The 19,961-nt window shown below is 40.4% G+C and overlaps 2 protein-coding genes, 1 non-coding gene and 1 pseudogene across 3 annotated transcripts; 2 read left to right on the top strand and 2 right to left on the bottom strand.

The window, feature by feature from the left end:
- Positions 1-8,495: 8,495 nt before the first annotated feature.
- TRNAM-CAU (transfer RNA methionine (anticodon CAU)) lies at positions 8,496-8,567 on the bottom strand. Its single transcript has one exon. It is a non-coding gene; the product is annotated as a tRNA-Met (tRNA).
- Positions 8,568-8,987: 420 nt separating this feature from the next.
- Positions 8,988-9,967, top strand: LOC133733113 (chitinase 2-like). The gene has a single exon (XM_062160719.1). It carries the CDS (start codon positions 9,033-9,035, stop codon positions 9,951-9,953), a length of 921 nt encoding a protein of 306 aa, XP_062016703.1. The 5' UTR covers positions 8,988-9,032; the 3' UTR covers positions 9,954-9,967.
- A 1,840-nt stretch (positions 9,968-11,807) lies between these two features.
- On the bottom strand, positions 11,808-19,448 carry LOC133730454 (pentatricopeptide repeat-containing protein At3g22470, mitochondrial-like; annotated as a pseudogene).
- Positions 15,241-16,320, top strand: LOC133728464 (chitinase 2-like). Its single transcript, XM_062155876.1, has one exon. It carries the CDS (start codon positions 15,258-15,260, stop codon positions 16,167-16,169), a length of 912 nt encoding a protein of 303 aa, XP_062011860.1. The 5' UTR covers positions 15,241-15,257; the 3' UTR covers positions 16,170-16,320.
- Positions 19,449-19,961: the final 513 nt, after the last annotated feature.

The raw sequence follows: 19,961 nt of genomic DNA, 5'->3' as shown, positions 1-19,961 counted from the left end.
TGTGTAATCAACTGATGCAGGAAAAAGTTTATGGTGTCGATGAAGCCCTAAAGCGCTAAAAGGCTAAATGAATAGAAGTGTCTCAAACTATAGCACTTTCACCTATCAACTGCAGGGATTTGGCTTCTCTGCTAGAACTATAATTTGCTAAAAAAAAACTGCAAGGGATGTACTTAAAGTGACTTCTTGATGCTTCTTGATGTGGCATCATCTTGCCCTTAAAACTATATCTGACGGTTGTGAGTAAAATCTAAGCACATTATAGCATGTCATATTCTAGCAGAGAAGCCAAGTCCCAATTGCAGATGCTATGGTTAAGATTAGAGAATTGAAAACACAGTACATGAAGAGAAAGTAAACCAATTAATTTTTGCTCAGAGTAAATTCTCCAAATTCAAAAATTAGTTGTCTACATATATGAACCTTTAGGTCCAACAATTCCATGACTTATGAATTAATTGTGCGATATTTTTAATTTATTTTACATTTATATTGTAGTATTTTAATTGTGTTTACATTGAGTGGAACAATGTAGTATTATTTTAGATAAACTTATTTTACCACGACTGCTCTATGACTATTAATAATTTTTATTTTTAATTTGGGTCGCAAAATCTAGTTCTCGGTTGAAATATTTATTTAAACAGCTTCTGAGTACTTAGGTTTTGTTAGAATAATAGTGCATGAATTTCCTAAAAGATAGGTGTACTATGGATTGTGGAGTTTTCTATTTGGTTAGAATAGGTTCTCTGTAAGTCCTAAAGAACGACTCTTTATTGACGACTCTATAGGGGTGTGTCGTTTGGTACTGCTTGCTAAATTATAAAATCAGGTTGACCTCTTTCGATTAAAAAAAAAAAGTTTCTTTATAATGATTTTAAATTGGAAATAAAACTGTCGTCATTCTAAAATAGTGTACAACCTAGTTAACAAGATTATTTCTGTTTAAGGAAATCTCTTTTATGTGTTTGGCCCAAACTCTAGGTTACTTGACCTAGTGGTAATAGGGTTAAATTAGAAGGATCTAGATTCCTATTCAATGTACGATTACTTTCCTTGTACGATTGAGATTCTATGCATTGTAATCCTCTATATAAAGAGGCCCCTATTATCAATGAGAAGACACAGCAAATTCCTCTCAAATTCAGTTTCTCTAAAACACGTTATCAGCACGAAACCCTAACCCTGAAAACCCTAATTTCGTAACCTTCAAAATCCTGAAACCACCGCCCCACATATCGAAGCCCTATTCCCAAGGAGCCCAGAACCGGCGGCGGAACCACCGGAACCGGCCGGAAAATCCCTGAACCGGCCGTCAGAAAAATCGGACCGGCCCCTGCCTTGTGCCTGCTCTGTGCCTGCCTTGTGCCTGCCCCTGCGAGCCCTGCCGAGCAGCTGTCGAGACCTGCCGAAGCCATCTGCCGAGAGCTGCCGAGACACCTGCCGAGTCCTGCCGAGAGCTGCCGAAGCCTCCTGCCGAGAGCTGCCGAAGCCATCTGCCGAGACCTGCCGAGAGCTGCCGAAGCCATCTGCCGAGACCTGCCGAGAGCTGCCGAGACACCTGCCGAGACCTGCCGACAGCCCCTGCAAGCCTCCTGCCGAGACCTGCCGACACCTGCCGACAGCCCCTGCAAGCCTCCTGCCGAGACCTGCCGACAGCCCCGCACGCCCCTGCGCAGCCACTGCCGACAGGCCCTGCACATCCCCTGCAGCAGCCCTGCACAAGCCCTGCAGCAGCCCCGCACGCCTCCGCAACTGCCCTGCACCAATCTGCCTAGCTCCGGCCACCACCTCCGGCCACCTTTTTCCGGCCACTTTTCCGGCGACCTTTTTCCGGCCATCTTCAACGACTTTTCCGGTCAAGATTTCCGGCCATTTTTCAAGGTAAACTTTTCTAAAAGTTCCCGTTTTTGAAGTTTTTCAATTTCTTCTTCTTTTTCTCGGGGACTTCCAACATCCCTTCTTCTACCCCCCCTTTCTTCTTCATAGGGGAGACCAAAAGCCGAACTGTGGGGGTTCGTGCTCACTCCAAGCTTAGAGCTTGTAGAGTCCTCCAAACTTAGAGTTTGTTGAGAAGTTATGATCGACCACAAACACATCATTGTTTCGATCTAATCCAACCCCTCTTGGAATCGAATTTCTTGGAAGCGACTACGCTCGGAAATTCCTAATTTCTTGAAAGCGACTACGCTCGGAAATTCCTAATTTCTTGAAAGCGACTACACTCGGAAATTCCTAATTTCTTGGAAGCGACTACGCTCAGAAATTTTATATGTTTTCGTGGTAGCCTTTCACGCTCCGAAACTAACCCTAATTTCTTGTTCTCTTTTAGGATGAGTAACCTGAACAAATTGGACTTTGCTCCATTGGGAACAACTGGCTCTGAATATCACAGGTGGGTTCGTGATGTACGCCAGCATCTCAAGGACGATTGAATCCTGAATACGATTCTCGAGCCTAGCCAGGACGTGCTAACTGTTGAGCAAGCTCAAGCTTTGGAAGCAAATAGAGCAGCCTTAGAGGCAAATCAGGCGAAAGCCATCATCCTAATGACTCGTCATATGGATGATTCGCTCAAGTACGAGTGTATGAATGAAGAAGACCCCAGAAAGCTATGGGCCTCACTCGAAGAAAGATTTGGCAATGTCCGTGACTCCCTGCTTCCTGACCTAGAAGTGAGATGGCATAGCCTCCGCTTCTGTGATTTCAAGTCAGTTCTTGACTACAACTCGGAAGCACTTCGCATTAAATCCTTAATGGAATTCTGTGGTAAAGAGATCACAGATGCGATGTTGATTGAGAAGACTCTCTCTACTTTCCCCGTCTCTGCATTGATGGTTGCTAAGAACTATCGAATCGATGTTACTGCAAGACGAATCACAAGGTTTCATGAGCTCATTGGAGCTATGAATGTCGCTGAAAAGCATGACAACATCCTTGTGAAGAACTATAATTCGAAATCCGTGGAAATAGAGCATATTCCGGAATCCAATTATAGTCGCGCCCCTAAGAGAAGGCGCCAAGAGCGAAACCCTAACCTTAGGGATACCTCAGGACGTTCTGGTCCATATAATCGCTCTACTTGGGAAGGTAATCGCCAAAATAGGCAAACACGTAACCGAAGAGGTCAACGTGGAAAGAGAGAGGGAGGCAACGCCTCTGGCCATGTTGGTGGCGCCACCAACACTAAGAGCCATCTAAATGACGCTTTCAAAGCGCCTCAATCAATGGAGTTCAAGCAAAGAGATGTATGTTCTCGATGTGGAGTATCTGATCATTGGACACACATTTGTAGAGCTCGTGAAGAACTTGTCACTGCCTACAAAGCATATTGTGAAGCAAGAGAAGCTCACTATGTGGAACAAGAAGATCAAGAAGATGATCTAGAGTGAAGGGTTAAAGACTACGAATCTGGCTGGGATCAATAGATCGCCAATTCTGTTTAAGTCTTTATTTTCCAAGAGATGTAGGCAATTGCCATATTATTTTTGTAGTAGATGCCTATGGTTTAGTCTTTCTTCAAAGTAGGCGTACTCAATGTAAATGTGATGTCTAGGAAGGTTTTGAGATAAGTGGTAATTAAGCGAGCTTTGCTCCACCGACATCTCTCTACTCACCTGGTCACATTTGCGTTGGAATTACCGAAAGAAGTTAGACTACTACCATTGTTTTGCATTAGCTAGCATTTGGATTAGATTCTCCTAATGGTTAAGAGACAATGATGTACTCCGTTGGCTTATGAATAAAATTTTGAGTTCTTTTCATTATGACTCCATTTTGATTCATGAGCATATTACTTTGTGACTACGATGGCTGGGCCATCAGTATTAATTCAAGGACATGGAATAGCTCAAGTTCTCCTTGCCAAATGGCACCTTGATTAGTGTCACAGAAACTCTCTACGCTCTTAGGGCAACTCGCACCTATGGATAGCCAACGGATTCCATGCGAAAATGCATGTAGAGAACAGAAATGAGTTCCTTTGCAATGCCTCTAATGATTGCGAACGAAGGCGCATCTTAGAGAAGTTTATGTGTCTCTCTAGTGGACTCTATGTCACTATTCGAGCTCTTAAATCCAATACAGTTATGAGAGAAAATCTCTTGGATTTAGACACATATTGGCTTTGTCTCGACAGGATAAGTCACCCTGGTCATGATATGATGATCCGTCTACTAAAGACTTCACATGGACACCATCGAGCGAAATGAAGCAAGAATCAAAAATTGGTTCCTGGACTTAGCAAGACCGCAATAATTGCAGCATCTGGCGCTGCAGCTGTCTTGGGGCGCCATATGGCCGCCCAAGTCCCTTGTGACAACGCCATATATGGCGCTACCCATGGCCATGTCGCCATGGATGTCAATCCCCATGGTTATAACGCCATGGATGCCACTTCCCATGGTCATGACACCATGATGGGTGATGTAGTCACAAACTTTGCTTCAATATGCGTTTCAAACGCTCAGGCCCAACCAAAACTCTCATTAGTTGCTTCTAAGGCCTCTCGCTCATTTTACAAAGCCATTTCCTTAGGAAAATTAGGACTGAGACCGTCCTATGCAAAGGATATGAAAATACTCATTATGTTCTCACATAGAATCCGTAGGGATTCTGTGGACTGATTCCACCAACTTGCGGACGTTTAAATATCTCATGATGTTGGTTGATATGCAAACACGCTGGTCACGTGTTGTGCCATTATCCACTTGTAATGCTGCTTATAAAACACTCCTAGCACACATCATATGACAACGGGCTCACTCCCCGAATCATCCTATTCAGTCAATTGGATTTGACTATGCTAGTGAGTTTACATCGAAGACTTTCGATTGTTATTGCATTTGGGACTGATGTTGGACATCATATTCCCATGAGCACACCCAAATGGTCTCGCGGAAACGACTACGATGGTAGTCCGGACATTGGTAATGCGCACCAACCTCCTTATATCCGCTTGGGGTGATGCAATATCGCATGCAGCTATGCTAATTCGTCTACGACCCACTGCCACTCAATCTACCTCTGCGTTACAGCTAGTGACTGGGTACAAATATCGTACTTACGCATATTTGAGTATGCCATTTCTGTGCCAATTGCGCAGTCACAGCGCTCTATGATGGGTTCTTACAGACGAATAAGCAACTCAGTTGGATTTGAGACTCCAACAATCGTCCGCCACTTCATGCCCTTGCATGGTGATCTCCTTCCCGCTAGATTTGCGGATGTCACTTTGATGAGACAGTTTTCCCGTCATTAGGGGGAGATAAGAACACAGATGTTCAGCAGGAACGACAGGAATTGTCGTGGCCTGTCCCCACTATGTCTCATCTCGATCCCTACTAAAGTGACGAGATCACACAAATATGCTGCAAACATGCCTGCAAGGATGGACGTCCCTACGAGAGGACGTAGCGCCACCCTACACAGAGGTAGGCATGGCGCCAACGCCATAGAGAGTGGCACTTTGGCATTACAGGCCATGGCCCCAGCTAGAATGCATGGGAGGCCAGTGGGTTCGAAGGATACTTTGGCACATTCCAATCCTTTGATCATCGACACTCAAAATCCGTCTCATGAGTATCTTCCGGGTTATGGTTATTGTTGGGGGACGCCTCAACGTTAGAACCCTATTCCTGAGAATATAGAGCTCTATGAAAATTACACTAGTGTACATGAGACGTGGGATAGAAACTCCATCATAATTGATGATGTAGTTGCGCATGAGTTTGTTGAGTCCGATGATATCGAACCACGCTCCGTTGATGAATGAATGCCAACGTAGAGAGATTTGGCCTAAATGGAAAGATGCGATCCAGGTTAAGTTGGATTCTCTAACGAAGAGGAAGGTTTTCTGAGCTAGTGATGCCAACACCTCCTGACATAAAACCTATTGACTAATGGGTCTTCGTTAGAAAGCGTGATGAGAAAAAGAGATGACAATCTCGCCTTATGGCGCAAGGCTTCTCACAAATCGCCCTGGAATCGACTACGATGAGACATACTCTCTCGTAATGGATGTCACTACACTCCACTACCTTGTCAGTTTGGTAGTTTCCGAATAACTGAACATGCAGCTTACAAATGTGGTCACTACGTATCTCTATGGGGATCTAGATACGGAATATACATGAAGGTTCATGGTGAACTTCATTTACCCAAGTCAAGTGGCTCTAGACCACGGAGCGCGTTTACAAAGAAGTTGAAACGCTCACTAATGTGACTGCTTGATTGGGAAGGGATATGCCCACGCGTTTCTATAACAAGTTTCGGATTCTATCGCGGTTCATGTTGGACATGATCTTCATTAGAAGCCCTTAAAAGAGTTAAGGGAAACCGCTGAACACTAGAAACCCGAGTTTGAGATGAAGGATTTTGGGAGAACACGATTATGTCTCGGTTTGGAACTTGAGCATCGTGTTGATAGATGCTTAGGCATTTTGACAAGGTCAAGCCTTCAAGCACCCCCATGATCGTTCGTAGTCTTGATCCTGAAAAGGATCATCTTCGTCAAAAGGATGATGACGAAGATGTGCTAGAGGCAGAAGTGCCTTACTTGAGTACAATAGGCGCATTATTGTACTTAGCTCAATGCACAAGACCGGACATCTCATATGTTGTGAACTTGTTAGCTAGGTATAGCTGTGCGCCAACGCGATGTCATTGGATTGGTGTAAAAGATATCTTTTAGTACTTGAGATGTATGATTGATATGGGCTTGTTCTATCCCTACAGAGAGATGATGGATTCGGACCCATCACATACCAAGAAAGCCGCCGACACTAGCTTGCGTCCCCTCCCCCCATCCCAAAACGAAGTTAGCGTTTTGGAAGGTTTTGCTGATGCTGGGTATCTCTCTGACCCACACAAAAGTCATTCCCAAACTGGTTAAGTGTTCACCATGGGTAAAGACTGCGATATCTTGGAGGTCTACAGAAATAGACCCTAGTCGCTATATCTTCGAACAATGCAGAGATCATTGCTCTTCACGAAGTGATTCGTGAATGAATATGGATTGGATTCATAGTTACGCATGTTCGAACAATTGTGGTTTGAAGTCTACCATAGATGAGCCTACGAGCATTTAGGATAATGCAGCTTGTTTTGAACAAAAGAAGCAAGGCTACATCAAAGCGACAACACCAAGCTTAATCAGCAACAACAGACTCTCCTCAAGATCAAAATGAACTAGGTTCGATCTGAGGACAGTGTGGCAGACTTGCTCACTAAGTCATTGCCTAAATTCCACTTTCGAGAAACATGTTGGTAGCATCGTTTACGGAAGTTATCCGAACTCCTATGACCGTAGTCATCAGGGGGAGATGCAGACATCAGGGGGAGATGTCTACATGTATGGTCTCGAAACGTGAAGGGTGTGTTGTGCTCTTTTTCCCCTTCGACCGAGGTTATTTTTGTCCCACTGGGTTTTTGTTACTCGGCAAGGTTTTTAACGAGGCAATGAGAGAAGCACCGCGTTTGGGCAACACAAGGGGGAGTGTTTAAGGAAATCTCTTTTATGTGTTTGGCCCAAACTCTAGGTTACTTGACCTAGTGGTAATAGGGTTAAATTAGAAGGATCTAGATTCCTATTCAATGTACGATTATTTTCCTTGTACGATTGAGATTCTATGCATTGTAATCCTCTATATAAAGAGGCCCCTATTATCAATGAGAAGACACAGCAAATTCCTCTCAAATTCAGTTTCTCTAAAACAATTTCTTCTTTTTCTTCATAAAAGGGTACGTAACCAGGCATTTAATTTGCCAAAAATTTGACAAAAATCACAAAATTTTCTTGTCAAAGTTCCCAAAATGATAGTCTAGAATTTCTAGAAATAGTGAAATATACATGTACCCTTGTTTCAAATGCATGCACCAACTTTCAGTAATTAAGCCTAGAAAAGGATAATATGCTAATAACTCTGACACATTCATATGCATATACACCATATGGTCTATCTGTTAAAGGAAATGATATGACATGTTTAATACGTACCACACACTACTGATGATATAAAATGCAACAAAACATGAAAGGAAAAATAGTGGGTCAGCTCTAATATTATTGCTTGTAAGATAAAAAAGATGAGGTCCCATGATTTTATCTTAGCCTATGCTTTTGTACATCACAGCAAAATTCCCATCATTATATCCATGTTACCTAGTAATTATGTGGTCACACTCACACAGCCCGAGTTCAATTTCAGTAAAGAGAGAAACATGATTAAGTATACAATATAGAAGGGCAAAATCAAACATGATTAAGTATACAATATAGAAGGGCAAAATCAAAAATCATTTTAAACACATTAAGTTAGATTCTAACATGCAAAATAGTTTTCTAAAAAAGAAAAGAGAAAAAGAAAAAGAGGGGAACTGGCATTGCATCCCACTTTATTCTCCTCCCATAAACTTTGCAGAAGGGCATGTGTAAAAAAGAGCTCTTCAACTTCATTGAGCTAAAAAGTTAATGAGCGGGAAGAGAAGCTACTCTCTATCAGAGCCAGGTTTCGATCCTGGGACCTGTGGGTTATGGGCCCACCACGCTTCCGCTGCGCCACTCTGATTGTTGAGAATGTAATCAATTATAAAATATTTAACTATCCAAATATCACCACCTTAGCAAAAGTTGTGGGCCAAGTTAGTGTAACTTCTATAGTTGGATTGAGAGAACTATGAATCTAAAAGCCCAAATTTCTTTTCAGTATTTGTTTCGTTCTAACTTCTGACTAGGTTATTTCCAAAAAAAAAAAAAAATCAACATGAAAAATAGAGGTACAATAGTATGACACTGAAAATTACATTATAGAAGAGACTACTATTTTGTCATCTGCTACTCCGCCAAGACAAAGATCTACATGAACACAACGTACAACTACTGCTTTGCACACAACCAGATCAATTAGCTTATTCCACAGATATGCATATTCACATCGACTACCCTTCACACTTTACACTATAAGTAGAGCAGCTTACAATGTTCACTTCACACATATCTACTAAGCCACACAAATATAGTAAACTCAGCAGCAATGGCACTTCCAAAACTTAAGCTTATCATCACCCTTGTGTTCATTCAAGCCCTCATCATATCCCACACATCGATCCAAGCAGCTCCAGCAAACTCAGATATCTTCCGAGAATATATAGGAGCTGAATTCAACAATGTCAAGTTTTCTGATGTCCCCATTAACCCAAATGTTGAGTTCCACTTCCTTCTCTCCTTTGCCATCGACTACGACACCTCAGGTTCTTCACCCACCAATGGAAATTTCAACGTCTTTTGGGACACCGACAACCTCGGCGCCTCTCAAGTTTCAGACATCAAGAATGCCCATTCAAATGTGAAAGTTGGCTTAAGCTTAGGAGGGGACAGTGTCAATAGTGGCTCTTGTTACTTCAACCCTTCCTCAGTTGATTCATGGGTTTCTAATGCTGTTTCTTCACTCACAAGTATCATCCAGCAGTACAATCTAGATGGGATTGACATTGATTACGAGCACTTTAAATCCGATCCCAACACCTTTTCCGAGTGCATCGGAAAGCTTATAAAAACCCTCAAGGACAATGGTGTCATCAAGTTTGCTTCCATTGCCCCTTTTGATGACGATGACGTTCAGAGCCACTACTTGGCCTTGTGGAAGAACTACGGCCAGTTGATAGACTATGTGAATTTCCAGTTCTATGCTTATGATCAGAGCACCACAGTGTCTCAGTTCATCGATTATTTCAAGACTCAAAGCTCAAACTACAATGGTGGGAAGGTCTTGGCGAGCTTTAGCACCGATGGGAGTGGTGGATTGTCCCCTGAAAATGGGTTCTTCACTGCCTGCCATAGGCTCAAGAGTGAACAAAACCTTAATGGTATCTTTGTTTGGTCTGCTGATGATTCCAAGAAAAATGGTTTCCGCCATGAAAAGCAATCCCAAGCTCTTCTGGCAATTCCACACTAGCATTGACACACAGTCACGCAGTTGATGATTAAGATTCAGGACCTGGGATTGAGACGTTCCAGGGTATTGTATTAATACCATGCATGTACTTTTATCTAGTAGTTATACATATTTCGGAGTATCATCTATACATGTGTGCTAAATGTTTATTTATACTATGTTAAGTTTAAGTATAAGCATTTCAAAGTGTTCAACGCTTGAAATATTCTTTTCATATATAACACAACCATCAAAGAGAAACAGATAATTCGGTCACCAACTGTGAGCTATGAAGTTTTAGCATTTACCATCAGAAAATGGTGATCACAGATTCTTTTCTGCAATCACTTGCTGAATACAACCTGATTCCTTAAATATGCTATGGCTTGTTTACTGCTTCTTAAATTACATTAAAAGGTATGGCAGCAGTTTCATCCAATCACACATTGAGAGAATTATAATACTGGCCAGTTATATATTAATTGGAAGGTCTAAATTTCATTAATAACCAAATTATCTTTTAATTAATTGATCTAAAACACATTACCCTCCTGCCTAGCTCACACCTCATTCTCTCTCACAAAGGTTCGTCCATAACCATATTTTCAACATGGGCTTGACAAACCACTAAAGGATCCACATGAAATTGAAAGTATTTGTTCGGCATTTTTACAGGATCAACATGAAGATAAAGTATAAGTAAATGTCAAAAGGATATTTCCACCGGATTCTGTTTGATGATTTCGAGTGGTTGGAGGGCTATATTCCAGGACTACGTTAATTACAAAGACAGTTCCAAGCACATTCCTAAAAGAATTTATAAAGGGTGAAGCATGTTGTCAAGCTTAGCAATAAGCTCTATATGGATAATCAATCCCAGTTTTAGATCCACTGACATTTTTGAGTTTGAAAATAATACAGAGATTGACTACAATTTTCCTTTATTTATTTTTTAATTTATCTGATACAACATTGTAAGAGTTTATCTGATGCAACCAATATATGTGGCAACAAGTCAGTAATAGTATTAGTACCTGAGAGATTTTCCGCTTCACATAGAGAAAGAATTGTCTGATTGAAGAAGAAAACAGAGACTGCATGACCACCTGATATTATTAAATGGACTATAGCAACTTCAATTGTCATTTTCTTTTCCTGCCGAGACAAAGATATCCATGAATAAAACTTAAGGTAACCCCTTGGAATTTCTACATAGACATAATCTGTATATTCATATATCATATTCCATACTGCACAGCATTACTAGAAGCTCACAGTGTTGTTGATCATAGACACACAAACCAAGCTAGTACTATCCAGTAGCAATGGAACTTGCATTTCCATAGAAGACGTACTACTATTGCTAAATGTATGTTGGTTATTTTTGAGAAATGTACTAGTGTATCCATACAATGCCTGTGTTATTTTTGTAATCAGATTGTTGAAATATCATTCATCTAGAAGTAGAAGAGTTTATTGCAGAGAAGTCATGAGATACACAATTTGAAAGCTCTGAGTCCCTTCCTCAAGCAATGAATAAAGCCCTACTCCATTAAAGAGAACTTTGCAAGAGCATGAGCGACTTCGTTTCCTTCCCTCAGACAGAAGGAATAGACAGCATATATGTTGAACCAACCCCCCCCCCACCAGGCCCAACAGTAGTTCTTATCCTTGATCAGTCTCACTGCTTCAGATGAGTCATCTCAATGATTAAAGAGAGGAGATTGCAGTCAGTAGAAGAATTGGCTCCCTGCAGAATGGCCACAAGTTCAGCTTCTAGAGGACTACCCTTACCAGTCCTTAGAAAGGCTAACACATCCATTAACTCTACCTTATGGTTTTCGATCACTGCTCCAGCCCCTCTCCATCCAGCTAAAGCTCCATCAGTATTAAGTTTGAATAAATGTTCAGGAGGAGGTTCCCAGATGACCCTACTTCTGCAGTTAAGTTTCCAGGCTTGGCGTTTTCACTGTGCAATTCTTGGTGGTAGTTTACAGCTCTGTAAACAATGGATTTCTACCGCTTCGCCATGAAACACCTCCTTTCTCTCTCTCCACAACAACCAACAAATATGCGCAAAGAATTAAAAATCATATTTGCAAAGATATAGAGAGCCAACAATGCATCTAAGGGTGTCAAAGGTGCAGCAGCTCCAAAGTTCCTTGTGATACTTGGAAGTTTCTGCTTCAGAGATTCAAATCAAACTGATGATGAATTTTTTAACCATGCCAATAAAGCAGGATCTACTTTACCTTTAGACAATAGATCAACAATCAATTCCATGGTCGATGAATCTGCAGATAATCCCCTCTCCACCATTTGTTGAATAAATCTGATAGCTCTTGGTATCTCATTGTTATTGATAAATCCTTGGATAATTGTGTTATACGTCCAACCATCTGGAGAACAGCCTTTTTCCTCCATACCTCCAAGCAATGTTTCTGCTTCACCAATTAGGCCCCGAGCACAAAGTCCACTAATCATTATGTTATATGTTCTCACCTGAGATGGAAGTCCCTTTGATGATAAGCTGAAGAAGAGGTGTCTAGCAGATTCAAGTTTTCCAGCTATGCACAAACCTTCAATAAGAATATTGTAAACTACAATATTTGGCTCCACCTTCTTGTCTCCCATTCCCATTTCTCTAAACAATTCTATAGCCATATCAAGTTGTTGGTTTTTACATAAGCCATCCAGCAAAACGGCATAAGTTTGAACATCTGGAAGTTGGCCACAACCTTGCATCTCTGAGAACAACTTCTTTGCATCTCTTATCCTTCCCATTTTGCAAAAACCATCCATAAGGTGTGTTATATGTAACAGTATCTGGAAACAATCCCTCACGAGACATTGCCTCAAATAGCATCACAGCCTCATCGATATATTTGTGCTTACAATATCCGTTTATCAATATGGTATAACTATGAGCATTCACCATTGAGCCCTTGCTAGCCATTAGATCAAAGACCTTCCTTGCCTGGTCCATCTCTCCTCTCAAACAGTATCCATCCATAAGTGCACTGTATGTAACTGTATTAGGTTCAATATCTCTTTCCATCATCATTTCAATGACGTCTTTTGCTTCCACGACCATCCCCTCCTTACAGAGTCCATTTACCAATACACTGAACGTTACATGCATCAGCGATTAACGTGTCCTTACAAAGACTGTCAATGACGGTGCTATAGACACCTAAGTTGGGCTTACAATCTGGAGATCGTTCCATCTTCCTGAGAAGTTGAATTGCTGCACTGCTGTTGCCCTTGATGCACAAGCCCTTTATTAGTGTGCCAAAAGTAACCACGGTGGGCTTACAAGTACCTCCTCCGTCCACCATTTTTCTGAAAATTTGTGTAGCCTAGCTCGGCGACTCTATTCCGGAGAAGGAAGCCATTGATCAAAGTGGTGAACGAGGCGGCATCTGGTTCAAGACCAGATTTGAAGAATCGTCCCAAGACAGATAAACCAAACCCCATATATGGTTCAAATGACAGTAGCAGTTGATGATGATATTTAGAGTATAATGAGTAGGTGCATTTGATCATACAAAGCAATGACATCCGAATAATGCTTCAATTTCACGAGTTGACCAAACGGATAACCCAAGGCAGAGGACGCCTTTGAAGCATTTCATCGAACAGCATCCTTGAGATTACTCACTGATTTGGGTATTTCTGGGTCTCTCAAATGCTTCTCTAGATTTGATGGGTTTTGAGGGTTGCGAATGAAACGAGGCTAAGCTATTATTATTGGAGAAAACAACAGGAGTAGAAGAGTGAACCTCTGCAGCTGTAACTATAGCAACAAGAAGCAGTGCTCCGTAGCATAATCAAGTCTGAGAAACAGACACATACTCGTCAATACCCAAATCTTTATGTGTTTGGTCCCTAAAAAGCCCACTATTTTTTTGTTCCTGACGCCTTCAAATTTTTTTTTTTTCCCATTAAAATTTAAAATATACTCGAGATAGTAAGAATTATTTATTTCTTTTGGGCTCAACTATTGCTTTATGGTTTATGTTTTTACTTTTCCAATAACTCCCTATTTTTGGGCAGATAGTGGGCTTCGGCCCAAGAAAGGCTGGCTAGGCTTAGTCAGCATAAGTCTGCACGATTATGGTTTCTTTTTACACCAAGTTAATGACTCTCCTAGAGTACCACAATTGAGTGCATTGACGAAGGGAGATTCAAGATAGTTTTCTTAGTGTAAGCTGAGATTTGTAGTTGTGTAGGCTCTTGTATAAGTGAGCTTCATTGTACTAGTGGATGGTACCCGTATTCCCTTAACTGCTTGACCACTGATTTAGGGTACAAGTATATAGGGCTTATTTGTATGTGCCGTTCTGGCTTTGAGATTAAATGAAATCTCTATTACTATGTCAACAAAAAAAAAAAAAAACAGTAAGAATTATTTTTTAATTAAATTTAGCTAAAATTGTTAAATATAGCTATTGATTTAACAATATTGTTCCAGCAGTAGTAGTTATTTGTAAATAATATACTATATTTTATCGAATCATAAACTGACATGTGGACAAAAGAGGAGAGAGAAATATAACTTTTGCTTTAGGTATGCATGATTATTTAGCTAAATATAGCTAGCTAATTTAGCTAAAGCTAAATTTAACTTAGCATCTATTTGTTAACTTAAGAGTGACCTCTTTGAAATAAAAAATCGACGAATTATACCAAACTTAATTGACTGAAAATTAATCGAAACCGAACTGAATGAGTCGGTGAGTTATTAAAATCAAATCAAATTAATGCCTGGGCATAGATTTTGAGTAACTAATTAAATATATTGAAAAAATTGGAAGTACATGATACATGCAGTGTAGATTGGTAATTACGGTATTAGAAGGATCGGTTTGAAGCTGAAATATATTACTCCCAAATTTAAAACTTTTAGTCGGTATGAACCATGTTGCCACTTTACAGTTCGTGTCATTCTAAATCATTTGGTTCTCTATACATATAAACTAGATTGCCCCCATAGTCACATACTGCCTTGGTTCAGTATGAAACGTGTATAATTTCGGTTTTGTGGTTTTGAATGCCCACCCCTTAGATGGGAAAGGTAATTGTTACTCTGCTAATGTGAATAAGATTACCTCAAATTTGTCTTCTGCTACTCTGCCAATACAAAGTTCTGCATAAACACAACGTACAGCAACTGCTTTGTGAAAACAACCAAATCAATTAGCTTATCTCCGCATAACCCCAAATGTGCATATTCACATTGAGTGCACTTCACAGTATATAATTGGAGCAGCTTGCAATGTTCACTTCACTCTATCTATACTAGCAACTACTCGATCAGCAGCAATGGCAGTTCCAAAGTTGAAGCTTATGATCAGCCTTGTATTCATTCAAGCCCTCATCACTTCAAACCAAGCAGCCCCATTAAACTCAGATATCTTCAGGGAATACATAGGAGCTGAATTCAACAATGTCAAGTTTTCTGATGTCCCCATTAACCCAAATGTTGAGTTCCACTTCCTTCTCTCCTTTGCCATCGACTACGACACCTCAGGTTCTTCACCCACCAATGGAAATTTCAACGTCTTTTGGGACACTGACAACCTCGGCGCCTCTCAAGTTTCAGACATCAAGAATGCCCATTCAAATGTGAAAGTTGGCTTAAGCTTAGGAGGGGACAGTGTCAATAGTGGCTCTTGTTACTTCAACCCTTCCTCAGTTGATTCATGGGTTTCTAATGCTGTTTCTTCACTCACAAGTATCATCCAGCAGTACAATCTAGATGGGATTGACATTGATTACGAGCACTTTAAATCCGATCCCAACACCTTTTCCGAGTGCATCGGAAAGCTTATAAAAACCCTCAAGGACAATGGTGTCATCAAGTTCGCTTCCATTGCTCCTTTTGATGACGATGACGTTCAGAGCCACTACTTGGCCTTGTGGAAGAACTACGGCCAGTTGATAGACTATGTGAATTTCCAGTTCTATGCTTATGATCAGAGCACCACAGTGTCTCAGTTTATCGATTATTTCAAGACTCAAAGCTCAAACTACAATGGTGGGAAGGTCTTAGCGAGCTTTAGCACCGATGGGAGTGGTGGATTGTCCCCTGAAAATGGGTTCTTCACTGCCTGCCATAGGCTCAAGAGTGAACAAAACCTTAATGGTATCTTTGTTTGGTCTGCTGATGATTCCAAGAAAAATGGTTTCCGCTATGAAAAGCAATCCCAAGCTCTTTTGGCAATTCCACATTAGCATTGTACACAGAGAGTCACACTATCCCTGCTGCTATGTAGATGATTAAGATTCAGGACCTGGAATTGAGACGTTCCAGGATATTGTATTAGTACTATGCATGTACTTTTATCCAGTAGTTATATCTTCTATACATTTGTGCTAAATGTTTATGAATACTACATTATGTTTAACTATAAGCATGCACTTTAAGCATTCAGTTCTGTTTCAGCTTGTTCAAGGCTTGAAATATTCTCTTCATATATAACACAACCATCAAAGGGAAACGAATAATTCGATCACCAACTGGGAGCTATGAAGTTGTACCAGACGCCCAGTACAATCAGAAAACGGTGATCACAGATTCCTTTTTGCAATCACTCGGTGAATACAACCCAATTCTTTGCTTATGCTATGGCTTGTTTACTATTCTTCTTAAATTACATTGAAAGGTATGGCAGCAGTTTCATTCAATCACACATTGAGAGAATTATAATGTTGGCCAGTTATGTACTAATTGGAAGGTCTAAATTTCATTAATAACCCAATTAACTTCTAATTAGTTGAGCTAAAACCCATTTCCCTCCTGCCTAGCTCACACCTCATTCTTCTCTCACATTTCATCCAGCACCATAATTTTCAACACTAATATTATTATTCCACAAGATATGGTAAAAACGACCCAGCAAGTCCACAAAAACCAATCCACTATACCAATAATGCTTCTGCTTTTGCGTTGGTTGAAAATGTAGATGGAATCCCTATTGGTCCTAAGGCTAAGGGAGTGAATTACATCTACATACTGCTTTGACATCTAAAGCTCCATCAGTATTAAGTTCAGGAGAAGGTTTCACTACTTCTGCAGTCAAGTTTCCAGGCTTGGCGTTTTCACCGGGCAATTCTTGGGTAGTTTACAGCTCTCTAAAGGATAATCTCTACCTATACCTCCTTCAGAGAAAACATAGATGCACATTATAGTGTTGTGATCATCATCACAGATAGTACAACACTTGAGAACATCACCACGCACAAAAGATAAAGGGAAAACCAAACCTTTATTTCCTCAAAACACAACACAGAAGCCTACAAAAAATTCAGAATACCTTCACCAGAAAGCCTAACACAGAAAACGAAAGCATTAGTAATTCCACATTAGTATTGTACACATACAATTCCCTGCTTTCTTATGTACATGCTTCAAGTTCAGTCTGTGGATTTGAATTCCAGGCTAGGGTAATGTACTAGTACCATTTCCTTTTATTTTCTAAAGCAATGAGACTTCCATTGTAATAGAAGAGTAATACTGTAAATTGATGGATAAATAAATAGCACTTATACATCCAAGGTTTTCAAAGATGCAGCATTTTTTGTACCAGAAGAGAACAAGATTCAACAATTTTGAATTTTCTTATAATACTGTAAAGTTCTGTTAGATTCTAAATAACTTCATAATGAATTTTTAAAGAAAGCCAACAAAGCAGTATCTACATTATCTCTAGACAATAGATCAACAATCAATTCCATAGTTGATGCATCTGCAGATAATCCCCTCTCCACCATTTCTTGAATGAGTCTGATAGCTCTTGGTATCTCATTGTTATTGATAAACCCTCGGATAATTGTATTATACGTACAATCGTTTGGAGAACAGCCTTTTTCTTCCATACCTCCAAGCAATGTTTCTGCTTCACCAATTAGGCCCCCATCACAAAGTCCACCAATCATTATGTTATACGTTCTCACCTGAGGTGGAAGTCCCTTCGATGATAAACTGAAGAAGAGGTCTCTAGCAGATTCAAGTTTCCCAGCTATGCACAAACCTTCGATAAGAATATTGTAAACTACAATATTTGGCTCCACCTTCTTGTCTCCCATTCCCATTTCTCTAAACAATTCTATAGCCATATCAAGTTGTTGGTTTTTGCATAAGCCATCCAGTAAAACAGCATAAGTTTGAACATCTGGAAGTTGGCCACAACCTTGCATCCTAGAGAACAACTTTCTGGCATCTTGTATTCTCCCCACTTTGCAAAAACCATCTATAAGAGTGGTATAAATAATGGTATCCGGCACCAGTCCCTTACAAGACATTTCCTGGAAAAGAGTCACGGCATTTTCGATCTTTTTATGCCTACAATACCCGTTTATCAATATGTTATAACTATAAGCATTGACCATTGAGCCCTTCCTAACCATTAGATTGAAGACTTCTCTTGCCTCTCCCATGTCGCCTCTCAAACAGTATCCATCCATAAGTGCACTGTATGTAACTGCATTAGGTTCAAGATCTCTTTCAACCATCATCTCAATCACGCCTTTTGCTTCCACTGCCATCCCCTCCTTACAAAGTGCATCTACCAGGACGGTGTAGGTGTGCACATTTGGAAAGATCTTTTTACTGACCATTTCATTCAACAACCTCATAGCTTGTTTCCACTGGCCTAATCTGCAAACTCCATGAATTAAAGAGGTATAGGTAAAGACGTCTGTGGTGATACCCTTACCGAGCATTTCAGAGAAGAGGTTCATTGCATCAACAATTTGTGCATCCTTACAAAGGCTGTCAATGATGGTGTTATAAGAAACTACATCAGGCTTACAGTCTGGAGATAGTTCCATCTTCCTAAGCAATTGAAGAGCTCCATTATTGTTGCCCTTGAGGCACAAGCCCTTTATTAGTGTGTTGAAGGTGACCACATCGGGCTTACAATACTCTCCCTCCACCATTCTTCTGAAAATTGCTGTTGCTTCAGCAACTCTACCCGCAAGAAGAAAGCCCTTGATGAGAGTATTGAGGGTGGTGACATTTGGTTCGAATCCACATTTGAAGAAGTGACCAAAGACAGATAAACCAAACCCCATTTGGTTCAAATGACAATAGCAGTTAATGATGATAGTTAGAGTATAAATATCAGGATGGATTCTCCTCAAACCCATTTGTTTATACAAACCAATAACTTCCAAACAGTGCTTCATTTTCACGAGTTGACCCAACATTTGATTGAAACGGACAATGGAAGGAAGAGGGTGCCTTTGAAGCATTTCATCGAACAGCTTCAAGGCATCCTTAACATTAGAGACTTTGAGCATGGGTGGGTCTCTAAAATGCTGCTCTAGTTGGGTAGTGATTCTAGGATTGATGGGTTTTGAGGGTCGCGAATGAAACGAGGCTAAGTTATTAGTGAAGAAAAAAACAAGAGTAGAAGAGTGAAGACCTCTGTTGCCATAGCAAGAAGAAGCAGTGCTCCGTATCATTCTGAAGTCTGAAATAGAAAGAGAGATATACTCGTCAGTACCCAAATGTAATGTGGCCAAGCCGCACTTCTTTCTTTTTTCTTTTCTTCGATTCTTCTTTAAAAATCTAAGACACACTCACCTAGCAGCTCAACTAAACTAAGGGCTAGTTTGGGATTACTGCGACTTTTTTAAAAAACGGCTGCTGCTGTGTTGTGAGAATAATCAGCTGTGAATTAAAACAGTTTCGTGTTTGGTAAATAATATTTTTAAAAGTGCTGTCAGTACATAAAACAACTGCAGAGTGTGTTTTAATCCACAGTAGCTTCTAAAAGCAACCTCTAGGCTGCTTCTAAAATCTGCTGCCAGTGACCTATAACTTTTAATTAAAGCTGCTTTTTATTTATTTACCAAACACAATAAAATTTAAAATTTTGAACAAAAGCTGATTTTTTTAAAAGCGAAGCAATCCCAAACGGGGCCTAAGCTCAGACAAAAAAAACAAAAACAACTAAATTAGGTTATCATCACTTAATTAGAGCACGTTCACCTATTGTTTCTGGTGTAGACTAGGTCTGG

The sequence above is a fragment of the Rosa rugosa genome, chromosome 2, assembly GCF_958449725.1.
Source record: "Rosa rugosa chromosome 2, drRosRugo1.1, whole genome shotgun sequence".
Taxonomy (NCBI): domain Eukaryota; kingdom Viridiplantae; phylum Streptophyta; class Magnoliopsida; order Rosales; family Rosaceae; genus Rosa; species Rosa rugosa.
The sequence above is the reverse complement of the archived record's forward strand: the minus strand, read 5'-3'. Positions and strand labels throughout refer to the sequence as shown.